Source organism: Gouania willdenowi, chromosome 1, assembly GCF_900634775.1.
Source record: "Gouania willdenowi chromosome 1, fGouWil2.1, whole genome shotgun sequence".
In the NCBI taxonomy this organism is placed as follows: domain Eukaryota; kingdom Metazoa; phylum Chordata; class Actinopteri; order Blenniiformes; family Gobiesocidae; genus Gouania; species Gouania willdenowi.
Window position 1 is genome coordinate 8,743,111 of NC_041044.1, and position 13,175 is coordinate 8,756,285.

A 13,175-nucleotide genomic window follows, 5' to 3' on the forward strand; every position below is an offset into this window, starting at 1 on the left:
CTACAGATTACTCTGCAATGTTATCAGCTCCACCACAGACACAGAACACAAATAAATAATAATCAGGGTATTATTTTTTAAGAGATGTTACACAAATGGTGTAGAATCGTGTTGCTCCTAAAACTAACGATCCAGATTTCTTCCACAGTTTTCTCGCAGTTGACGGATTTTTCTCCAGGTCATCTTTAATCATCCATCCATCCATTTTCAGACACACTTATTCCGGTTTATCAGGGTTGCGGGGGTCTGCCGGTGCCAATCTCCGGCTCTCATTGGGCGCTGGGCGGGGGTACACCCTGGACAGGGCGCCAGTCCATTGCAGGGCTATCTTTAATCATTGAGATCCAATAAGTGTGCTAATGCCAACCCAATTTAAAATGATACAGTTTTACTGGATTATATGAAAGACTTTGGACTCAACTAAAAAGGAGGAAACCTTTTTCCTGTCCTCTGTATCAGTGGTTCTCAAACTTTTTTGGCTCAAGTACCCCTTTCTCTTATTTCTGAATCCAAGTACACCCTTTGTCAGGCATGTGCAGAGGGGGCAGCGGAGGGTGCTGAGCATCTGCCCCTTTTGGCTTAAGTGCCCTTTTTGTCAAGATAATAATACAAAATATATGTATTCTCTTTTTTGACCCACATATATAATAAATGATATAAAAAATATATTTAGAGAGAAATAGCGTAACATATTTTCTACTGTGGCATCACATGACTTGAGCTCTATCCACGATGACCAGTAGACCTGTGCCCCTCCTCCGCCCCTCGCCAATCTGGCTGCCCAGCGCCACCACAACCTGCTGAGGACACAGTGGAGCCCAGGTTGGATTTGATGCTGTTGTGGGGAGTGGAAGGGACGGTAAGTAAGTTATTTTACCTAATAGCTAGTCAGACTGGGACGATTCATTGACCTAATCAATTACGTGAATATGTAGCGTTAAAGAGAGGGATTCCCACGCTCCAGTATCAGTCATCATCTATCAGAGAAAAGTGCTTTTGTCTGCCCTGTTGCTCTATAAGCCTGTCTAATGGAAAAAACTGTTGGCTTAGACTGGAAACCAAGTTTAAAAACAACCAGAAAACGTGACGTGAATACTTCTATCTCTCTGTTTATGGGACATTTATCATTATAATGAGACTAGCTAATGAGTCTAGGTCAAACCACTGTGTTACAAATGTAATAAGATTTACCCAAAAATCTTAAGGATTTTATTAAAACTTGAATGATTTATAATTTGTCCCAACATGGAAAAACATAGTTGATGTTTAGTTAAAAACTTGTTGAAAAAGCAATAATCCCAAAGTAATGCCCTGCAGAACAATTTTGTATGTTTGAAAGGAAAAGCTGAATAAAATTATTTTTGATTTTCATCTCTAACAAGTTTTTGGTATTTACTTTGAGTAAAAAAAATATTCTAATCAACTGATTAAAAAATATTGTTTGATTAATTATTTAAAAAAATGCTGTTATAACAGGTGCAGCCCTACTAGCTGATGGTTTTGTAAAATTATCATGCACATAACAAACCTTGCTTGTTGAATGAGATATGATACTGTATGCATAAAGCATATGATATGATAAAGATGATGGTTTGGTTTTAGTCAGTCATTGTCATATTGTATGTTTGTTCCATAGGCTCTACTTAGGCATTTCCCTCTTTTTAAATTGTTCTTCCTTTAAATATAGTTATTTCATCTTTTAGTTCAAAGATGCCACGCAAAAAGAGTCGTATTCAACAAAAAAAGCTAACTTAGCTGCCTCACAACAAGATGAAACACACATAAAGTTAGATCATAAAATGATATGATCAATACAGTGCTGATTAGGAATGTTAATTTATTTTTATTAGGGCTAAACATTTAATTCCAGTTTGCTGTTAGTGTGTAATATACTACTGTCCTGCACTCTAAGTCTGGCAAAGCATTTGGCATTAATGGTTTATTACAGTACACTAAAATACCAATAGTGTGCTGATGTACTGTTGTTTTTTCCGTCCTTGTCATGACCCTCCCCAGTCCCCAATCTTTCCCTCATCTCCTCCTCAGCCCAGAAGTTCCAGTAAGATATTAAGTCATAGATAATCGTCCAATCAAAGGAGCTCTCAGTTCATTTTGAATGGAAAGATTTTGCTTAAAATATTTGCGACAAGTTGTTTGTTTTATATATTCTGTTAAAATAAAATCTCTTTCAATTTCCATGCCTACTACTTTTTTTATACAGTATATATGAAACTGTCTGATACTGGCCAAGATGCCATGATATGTACTGGTAATATGTGCCCTTTTTTGTTTTGAGCAACTGCCCCTTTGGAAGTCTCTGCACGGCCCTGCCCTTTGTCCGGCTACAACGGTTTGCTTAGAAAACTATTTCAAAACAACTATAGAGCATAATGATGGAATGAATGAGTGATAACACACATTTTAAAAAGTCTTATTATTATAAGACTTCCCAATCTTTTTTGGATCGTGATCCCATTTTGATATCAAGAATTTCTGGCGACCCCAAAGACTTTGGTTTTTTTCTAGAATTAGTTTCTGATCATATTTAAGCTCAGATATTTATTAGATTTATTGCAGTTTAGTTTAACTAGATTTCTATTTGATATAGTGAAAGTATAGAAATACAGTTGTTTAAGATAGTTTTATTTTATTTTTTTTTGGTTTTTTAAAGGATAATAATAAAAAAAAAAAAATTCTAAAATCTACCACATTTAAACTACAGGCGACCCTACATGAGGTCCCAACCCCAAGGTTGAAAAATACTGATTTAGTGGATCCTGAATAGATTTATTTCTATTTCTATTTTTTTTTTTAATTTAAATCATTTATCAGCTTTTTCTTCATCCTGCCTCTTCTCAAACTGAAGGATACATGTGTACAACTTGTGTTAAATCTATTTCTTGTTTGTTTTTCTCTGTATGGTGATTAGAACATATGTATTCAATGTTTTATTATTATTATTATTATTATTATTATTATTATTATTATTATTATTATTATTATTATGATTATTATTATTGATGTTTCTTCTGTTGTGAGGTTTGAGACAAAGAATAATGAAACTGAACTGAATTACTATTAGCTATCATGCAGTGTGACCCAAATCATAATATTTCAACAATATGACACTTTAACTCTTCTTTACTTAATGACAGTGAATTTGATAAATTTATAAGGAAACAGCAGCAAAACTTTTTGATGATGAACCACTCCCCAGTTGTCTCTCCATCCTTACTCTGCGAAACTGGAAAGGCTGTAATCAGAGGCAACATTATATCAAACTCTTTTTACAAGAAAATGTCTGTCCTCCCAAGTGCATCCCAGTAAGGTAACCAGTAAATGTCGCTGTACCACCGAGTACAATGACAATAAAGACTATTCTCTCTCAGTATATCTAAACCATTCACTGTGTTGATGTAATCTTTTATGTGATAGTTCATAGAAAGCAGATTTTTCCCCATGGACCTAAAACTAATGAGCATTCATACAGTAACTCTTCTCTGTGCTGTGATGACATGTTGGTGCTGATGACTTACATTCTCCTTAGTTTCTTGTAGGTGGAAAAAGCCCCCGGAGGAACCGATTTGATGCCGTTCTGCTCGAGACGACTAGGGAGAGAAAGAGACAGGATGTTACATACAACATGGACTATTATTATAAATAAGGTCAATACATATCTAAAAATCTTAAAAAAACATTTTGCCTCTTCATCTGCACTTAAACCACAAAATTCATTTATTCATTTTATTCATTTTTAGCTTCGTTTTTTTTCACTGTTTAAATATAAAATTAGAAAAAAGAAAGAAAAATAGAACAACTAATATCAACAATGATAGTGCTGCGGGAAAGGAACACATGTGTTTGTTAGATATGTTGCATTGGTAACAACAATGCCTCTGTATGTAGGAATCGGGAAGAAGATTAGGAATAAAATAAACTAAACAAACTGTATTTACAAAGAAAATGCAAGTGAGAATGTTCTATTGTGAAATTATAACACAAACAATGAAATATTGAATGAGCTCAAAGTTTAATGAATAAAAACAATTAAAAAAAGGAAAATATAATAAGATTAAACTGCATTTACAGAGAAAATCCAAGTAAGAAAACTGTGTGATATATAAGCTACTGATTATGTCAGACAAAGGACTGATGACCTTGAATGCTTCACAGCCTTCTCACGACAAAATAATGCACTGGATGAAAAATATGAAAAGCTTTCTAAAATGCCAGCATCCTTAGCATTCACAATATATTTTCAATACTTAGTGTGTTTACATTGGTTTATGTTTGGTTTCTGGGCAAAAGGTTTGGCAAGCAAAAAATAAAAAAGAAGTGTAGAAGAAAGTTCAATAACTTTGATGTATAAATGTCAAGAGAACAATTTAAATTCCAGAAAGAAGTTCCAGCAATCACATTTTTCCTCTTAAAACAATAGGCAGCTGAATGTTTTCCTAAAGATTTCATCCAGAAAGGTTTTGTAATTTGGATTTTAACATCCTGCTCTGCATGTTAGCTTTTTTATAAACTCAATGCTTTCACTGCAGTATTCTATTCTGCCAGCAGACGTGAGTTATCTCTAATGTGAACATAAGCCAACCGGATCACACGCTGAACGCTTTGATGCACTGTCTGACATCCAAAAGAAATAGGAATGCCTGAAGATTCTATTAAATGGATCTGTCTGTTATCACCTGCTGAGAGGAATTACTTTGCTGCTTTATTAAATACAAGGCTAGTTTCATACAGAGGGTAACTTAATGAGCTTTGCGTTACTAAAAGTGGAAAGATTCTGATAATTAAATCACAGAATCAGTACAATCAGTTGACTGCCATTTAAGGCTTTGTAAACTCGGAGAAGGATTTTGAAATCTATTTTTTTTTTTTTTTTTTTTCACCTTGTTTGCACATGCTGTTGAAGGTTAACACTACAAGAAGTGCAATCTTTTAACAGCAATGCATATTTTATTATTGCAATTAAATAAATGAATTTATTTCATTGCATAATTGTGACCATCACCAGCCCTCCCTAGGGAAGGGTAAATACTTTATTAAAGGGAGGATGTAAAAGAGAGAGGGCAGTGTTACACCAGGGTGAGGGGGGTGGGGGGGGGGAGTTAACAGGGAGGAGGGATACAAGATAGGAAAACGAATGGGTGGGGAATAATCAATAAGTTTCAAGTGATGTGATGTGAAATTGTGGTTGTGTATATTGTGCTTATTGTTGTGTTATCAAGCCAGTCTGGTGACCAGTGTGCGGCTTAGGAATAATGGTGGTGGCTGTGAGCAGAGGAGGAAGTGAGTGGAAGTTACATAAAACAGGTATTTGGGAACAACGTGTCTATGGTTGAGCCCAGTATGAGTGTTATCCCACAGCCCGAGGCCAGTGCGTCCATGACAAATGTGATTCCAAGAGCCGCTACTGCAAAACCCATGAGCCGCCCCCGGGCCCGAAGAAGCAGTCGGGCCAGCAGAAAGAGCGAGAGATCTAGGGGCCCCCGGCGACCACCCCACGGCCAAGCAGCCCCCCGAACGCCCCCAAGGTCCCAAGCCGAGAGGCTGCCATTGCCCCCCCCATACACACCCGAAAAGCCCCCAAAGAGCCAAGGACCCAGCGCACCACGCCACCGACTCCAACCCCCAACCCCCAGGCCCCCCAGCCCCCCACCCCCCCACCACCACCCACACCCCCACGCCCAGCCCCCCGAGGGGAGGGCCCAGAGAGCCCCCCGCCCGAGACCCCAGCGGAGGAGCCAATGCCCACGCCCAGCAGACGACCAGAGCCACGCCGAACGGGCAGCCGGCGGGCACCCGCCGGTGAGCCCAGAGCCAGCAAGGACCCGACCCCAGGCCAGGAGGACCCGGAATGGATGCAGCACCAGGAGCAGCCCGCCCAGGGCGAACGACCACACCCCAAGCCGCATAAGGCACCAGGGGGCCGCTGGGAGTCCCCCCGCCAGTCCCCAGGCACCCCAACCTAGCCCCCCCGGGCGCCCCAGATGCTGATGCCGCCCGCGCCACGAGCTTCAGTTCTTTAAAGCCAGGGCCCCCTCCAGAGGCCAAGCCAGACCGCCCCGCCGGGATGTGGCCCCCTAATCTAACCTGAAATCTATTTTTTAACTCACAGGAAACCAGTGTAGTGATTCTAGGGCTTGGGTAAAGTGTCCCATCTTCTTCGTGTTACTAAGGACTCTGGCAGCAGTGTTGTGAATAAGATACAGCTGTCTGATTTAGTTTCTGTTTAGAACCTACAAACACACGATTACAGTGATCCAATCTGCTGAAATTAAATGGACGGACAAGCTTTTCTTCACCTGTTTCAGAGAGATAACCTTTGATTCTAGCAATGCTTTTCAGGTGGTTATTGGCAGACTTAGTTCATGAGGTCTCTCAGATCATTGGACACAGGTCAGATAATGGAGCCCAGAGCTCACAGGAAACATGGTGATGCTGCATTTAGTTGCTAAGCTGCAAAGAAGTGAAACAAACTGCCAGGAAAGTTGAAGTTAGCATTCAATGTGAATATTTTTAAATCAAAGTTAAAGGCACTTTTTTTCTCTACTGCATATGATTGAGAGGGAGATTTGGTCAGGCTGTTGATATCATGTGTTTGTTGATGATTTTAATTGATTTTACTGATGATTTTAAATGTTCTTGTTGATTTTAATTTGTTGAATGTTTTCTGTTGCACTTTTTGATCATCTAAAGCACAGTGAGTTGCCTTGTGTATGAAATGCGCTATACAAATAAATATGCCTTGCATTGCTTTGCCTTGCTGAGGTCTGGGTCAATGATTATACCACGATTTCTAGCTTGATTTTTAGCCTTCAATGACACAAAGTTTAGGTTTGGACTGATATTTGCCTTTTGACTTTCTGGGCTGAGCTGGAGAAAATCTTTAAACATCCGCTCATTGACGTTGAATGCACTTATTTAGAGAGACTAAGGGAATGTAGTTATCTAATGACACTGAAATATAAAGTTGTGTGTCATCTGCATAATTAGTCTAAGAGATGTTCTATAATCTGAGTTTGGGACATGTAGATGTTGAGTAGAAATGGTCCAGGAATGGACCCTTGAGGAACCCTGTAATTTTATTGATCTCAGACCCGGTATTACCAATAGAGACCAAATATTCCCTGTCTCGTAGGAGAGATCTGAACCGCCTCAACACAGTTCCTGAAAGTCCAACTCATGTAATCAATCTACCAGGGATTATGTTTTCAACAGTGTTGATGGCAGATCAACAGTCCAGTAATACCAAACCTAATGTCACTACATGACTTTTTAGATAGAAATTCTGGTTGGACTGAGACTTCTGGATTTGTGCTTGCACAATGAGTGCTTCTACTGATGATTTCAGAGAAAAAGGGGTTGTCTTCCACTTTTTAGTTTCAAGTTATAAATTTAAAGGCTCTCTTTATAGATCTACAGTATATTTCTTCTTATTATTTCTTTTTCTTTCTTTTTTTGGCTGCCAGCTTTCTGCCTGCAAGCGGTTTGCTGATCCCTAACATATTTTAACATATTTTGTCAAGATTAATCGAAGTATGAGTTGGTGATGATACAAAAGCCTGGTGAGTAATTAGTACAAGTGTTGTCACCAATGTAAAGTAGGTATGGGCGATATGGACTAAAAAAAAATTATCCTGATAATTTCTGGGATTTATCACGGTTAGGATAAACATCACGATAAATAAAAAACTATAAATAAATGAAACAATTCCCAACTTAAAGTGTAAACAGGTTCCTTACAAACAAATACATTTGAATACATCAACACATTAAAAATCAGTGCATGCGGATCACTGAAATTAATTTATTTCCTCACTTAAAATTAAATTATTTTCTAAAAACAAAGCACATCAAAAGCACAAATAACTCCGTCCGTGTTTTTACTGTTGCTGAATCTTGTTTCATTCATCTTATGAGTTACATAAAGTTATGGTTAATAAATAACTGATTTCCTATAATTAAACCAGATCAATCTGATGATTTAATCATTTAGGATATTTAGGTGTAATAATCTCAGTAGTTACATTAGTCTAATGAGACCAGCTTTGTCTGTGAACACGTGAAATATAATTAAAAAATATTGTGTTTCACAAATTGGGACGGCTGCATAGTGACATTAGTGTTTATGCTAACGTTTATTTCACACAACGTGTGACATGTTTAGCTTTTATCCTTTCATTCAAGTGTTAAATCTGATCATAAACAAATCTGTGGCTTTATGACAGTAAGACATGTTCTTTTTATTTGGCCTGTTCCTCATATGGAGTGGTTAGCTTTAGCACTTAGCTCAGTCTGTGTGTCGGTGGTTTAGCTTAGCATAGATAGCTTTAGTTGAGTTTCCAGTTCATAATCGTTGCTACGGGTTCATCTCTGTCCCCGTGTTTGTGGAACTTTGGGTGGGCATGATGGAGGAACATGGATCGGTTCACTTTGTTGGATGGTTATCTGGTTTTAACCAAGTAGCGGACCATGATGTATCGCAGCTCGGCAGCTTCAGGTAGCCATGACGAGCACCGCCAACTGTGGGTGTGAGAGCTGGGGGCGGGAGGCTTGGTTCACAACGCGGCCGCAGAGGCTTCGATGCGGAGCTCCCGTAAACAGCGTTCCTCTCCATAGAATAATAAGTTGACAACATACAGGGGCAGTTTTGGCCCGTGGAACACGATTTTTATGGGCATTCTTGGCTAAATTGAGGGACAAATTGCCCGTGGCCCTCGCTAATTTGATGAGAATTGTTGAGAAATGTGAATTTATCGTTTATATCGTGGGATGACATATTCTTACCGGTGAGAATATTTTTGACGATAAATTATAAACGATAAAATATTGCACATTCCTAATGTAAAGCCTTCTCACTCCCTCTGCTACACGTTTATTTGGATATAGGCTGGAATGGATATTTTGAACATCACTCAGCAGTGGTCACATCTCTCAAAGCTGCTAAAATATTAAGACATTTATGTAGGCGTGAGTTCAACTTGTTACAGGCTGAGAGAGTCCAACGTTATCAAGAATGTTAAAATGTTACTTATTTTGGATTATCAAAATGAATATTGAAGTCACCCACTACAAGACCAGAGTTTAAATCATGGGTGACCAATACTTTGATCACATTATAAATTTGGTGCATAAATAACTTAGAAACAGCACAGGTCATGGATTCCAGAAGTGGAACATTGGTAACAATCATCTGTTCATTCACAACCTCCAATAAAAAGTAGAAGAGGATGCTCAGCCACCTCACATCCTCAGGACACCTGCTGTAGCCCCGTAATAAGCCATAGTCCTCTACCATGGGTCTATCACTCCTCTGTCCACAGAATTAACGCCCATTAATTGAAGTATATAGTTTATATTGATGGAAAAGCCCAACTGGGGACTGGAGTTTTGAGAGTTAGCACTAGCTGTAAACTCTATATGCATCACATCAGCTGCAAGATTGTATGTTTTACTGCATTGTCCCTGTCAAATAAATAAATTATTTCAATGATTTGATTCAGCATCTGGTGAGTTTTCCTACTTTTACGTCCCTGGTGTATTAATAACAGCCCTCAGAGGATTTGGATTAATGCAGATAATGCATATAACAATAAGTCCTGATTCTGTACAAAAACTATTTAACCTCTTTCATTAAATGACCAGCTGTGTTTGGTGCTGCTGAAGATTTGAACTGTGAAATGTTCTGAGATGCTGCTGTAATGAAAATGGTCAGCATAACAATCACACAGAGTTTTGGTTCTGTCATGCTGAAATTGTTTTTCCATATATAGTAGTTTATTTTCAAAAATTATTTTCAATCTAACTCAGCCTTTAAGTGTCATTTCAAGTGTCATTAATGTTCTTATTGCATTTCAATATTATACACACATATATTTATATGTACTAGGCATCGCTAGCTTGTCATGTATTGGCTGTGTGCCTTTAACTCTGTCCGTGAGCTCTGCATTGTGTTGTTATTGTCATGTTGTTGTTTCAATATTGAGTATTTGATCTTGAGAGAGCTTTAACACTGTTCTTTGGTGGTGGTGTTGATATGGTAAGGAGCTATTAGGTTGGATTGTTATGTGGTTCTAGATGAGCTTGTCATCAAATGTGTTGTGTTCTCCTCTCTTATGCTGCGTTCACACCGAATGCGTTTTCTGCGGCACCGGACGTAAAACCACCAGTGAAAAAAGCCGGTGTGATTAGCGGCTAATGCTATCCTAGCTCAGTGCCAACTTTCAAAGATGAAAAGAGAACTTTTACCTGCTACTACCACCTCCTCGCTGATTCTCCTCCACACTAAATCCTTCCTAGTCCGGTCCCGGTTTTAAAGGCTGTGTCACACAGCTCCAGGTGGTCACACACAGCTTCTACTCCATGGTTGAATGATTGAACAGACCGGTTTCTGTGTTGATGGCCTGACGTCATGGTCAACAAAGACTGAACGGCTTTCGTCATGCGAAACAGTCGCAGGAGTTCAATATTTTCAACTCTTGCGAATGTGCGGCTATGCGTAAAATCGGGAGCGGGCTCATACGGCCAACGCACTTGACGTGCGGATCGGACCGCACCGCCGCACTGGAAAGATTTTGCATCAACCACCTGAACTCTCGGCTCTGACCCATAACATATGACTGTATCAGAGGAGAGCAAAGTTTATTGAATCTATATGTCTTCTCTGCTTTGGTGCTATATTGTGACTGTGTGCTATATTATCTGTGTTTATCTGTGAGGTTTTTCCTGGTTCTGTACTTTGTTTCTCCTTTTGGGAATTCAGTTCATAAACAGTTTTTTCCCCCTCACCTCTCCTTATGTTGTTTTCATCAAATGCCCTTGGCGACCCACAGTTCTCCCATTCTTGTCTCCCATGTTATTTGTATACTGTTCTTCCATGTTCTCTTTAGACGGGTTGATACTAAAATTTGTGTAAAGCACGTTGTGGTTTTTACATGTGTAAAGCGCTCTATAAATAATAACATATGCTAGCTTCCATAGGAGTGAAAATTGCACCTCTATGTGGCGTAAATCTGGTCAAAATTCTATAAATTTAACAAAAACCAACACATACTCACATTTCCGTCATTGCCTCAGGAAGATGGGCGGGAATAGCGGTGAGGCCCCTCCCTCTGCAGTCGACTATGTTGTTATTACAGGAACACATTGGAGGACAGGATCCAGATGCCAAACTACATGGCTGAACAAAGGCACTGTCACTGTGGCCTGCAACGACCACAACCAAACATCGCTTTAGGTTCAATTTTAGCAACCAGAATCACACTAAATGTCCTACCTGAGCATGAGAAGTCGCTTTTACGCAGCTCTGCAAGGTTAAGTCCCCTCAGTGTGGGGGGCGAGCTACACTGAGTGTAGAGGCCCAATGCTGACCGCTGACGTAACCATGGAGACAGCCAAGCCAGGTGACAATCACAGCGCAAAGAGTTAGAGTGCAGACGACTGTGAGAGGAAAAGGATGGACAAGCAGAACAAAAATAAATAAACTGGATGTCATTGAGATGGAACATTTGTGTAATGTAGAGATAGAAGAAGAAACACTCACAAGGTGCGGAGCTTTGGCATGTGGTTGAAACTGGATACTGGAATACTGCTAATATTGTTGTTGTTCAACGTACTAAAAACAAGCAAATTACACAGCTATCTCACATGCTGAGTCATTGTAGAGGCAATCACAATACTTACAGCACTTCAAGAGAACGCAGCGCTCTGAATGCTCCCTCCTCAATACAGCTGATGTGGTTCTTATCAAGCTGACTGAGAAAAAAAACACAAACACATGTGAACATGTAAACTAATAAATCCATCAAAGTGAATGTATAATGGTTCAAAAGTTCTAGTTTTCTGTATTTACTCACAGGTTTTTCAGTTCTGTAGCTCCTCTAAAAGCCCTTCGTGGAATGGCTTGAATGACATTTTCACTTAAGTCCCTGGACAATAGAAAACATTCTACCATCAAACAATAGCTTCAAAATATGGCCGTTTTCTCTGCCATGTGATTCTGAAGTATTTTTTTTTAATGTTTCTTTCTAATGCCATTGAAGTACTGTAAACCGTTTAGTATTAAGTTACTATAAAAACAATCATTAAAATAAAAGAACCTGACTAAAATCAACATCAGCTAGTTTTAAAGCTCAAATAGCTTAAAACATGATAACACTCCAGCTCCAGTGGCTGATGTCCACGTTTCGGTCTTCCTTAAAAGTAGGAGACAGACTGTGGAACGTCATCACGTGTAGTACGTGCAGTGATGTGCAGTAAGGGTAGGCAAGGTAGGCAGTTCCTACCCAACTGTGAATTGATGTTTTGATTATTTTTTTTATTTTTTGTTTCATTTATTTATTTTTCAATTTTCGATAGCCTACAGTATCTATAAGTTTGAAAGTGCCAGCATTTTGTGCTTTTCATAGCCTAAATGACTAAACATCGCTATCTGGTAACACCTGAGTTACCAGACCTTTAACAAAGGTAAGGTCAGAAAATTGCTCGTATTTTCCACAGTGAATGGTACAAAAGGAAGGATTGGCTTTGTGGATGCTCCTCACTGAGGCTGTTCTGAGTTGCTGTTGTTTGCATTTTCTCCGTGTTTCTGTGTTTCCAACACAAACAATGGATGCAATGCCGTGTCATGAGATATATCCTGTTGGGAGAGTATGGAGGCTATATTGAATAATTGTTTACAATTTTTTTTAATGGTGTTTTGTGATCTTGATTTTGTTAGATTAACACTTGCCAGCAGAAACATTTGGAATTGTCATTGGTGTCATGTACATGTGATGTCATGTACTCAGTGACATGCTCACGACACGTCACTGAGTACATGTGTAATCAAACATGTATATTGTATGAGGTAAAGGTTATGTCAAAAGTTTTATTCATGCACATGTCAAATTCCTCAACATCCACATCAAAGGTCAGTTTCCTTTCACCAAAAGAATCACTTTTTTCCACCGTTTTTCTGTCATTCAACAAAACATTGTTATGTTAGCTAATATCTACTTCTACACGTCTAAAATGAATGATCTAACCCAGGCCTGTGTGTGGCACTGTGACCTAAATACTGAAAAATTAAAACAGACTTGTTTCATTAGCATTGATTTAGCTGAGTAAGACTACCAAAAGTAGATGCGAACAATGTAAGTAACTGAAGTAGAAGTATCCCTTTA

The 13,175-nt window shown here is 38.9% G+C and overlaps 1 protein-coding gene across 1 annotated transcript in view; it reads right to left on the reverse strand.

The window, feature by feature from the left end:
- The window catches only part of LOC114480157 (slit homolog 1 protein-like), a 115,392-nt gene that overhangs the window by 46,035 nt on the left and 56,182 nt on the right, over positions 1-13,175 (reverse strand). The window contains exons 5-10 of the mRNA XM_028474065.1: positions 11,868-11,939; positions 11,695-11,766; positions 11,555-11,626; positions 11,288-11,451; positions 11,070-11,217; positions 3,537-3,608 (exon numbers count right to left, since the gene is read on the reverse strand). Coding sequence (XP_028329866.1) covers positions 3,537-3,608; positions 11,070-11,217; positions 11,288-11,451; positions 11,555-11,626; positions 11,695-11,766; positions 11,868-11,939 — 600 coding nt within the window. The remainder of the gene's footprint in view (positions 1-3,536; positions 3,609-11,069; positions 11,218-11,287; positions 11,452-11,554; positions 11,627-11,694; positions 11,767-11,867; positions 11,940-13,175) is intronic.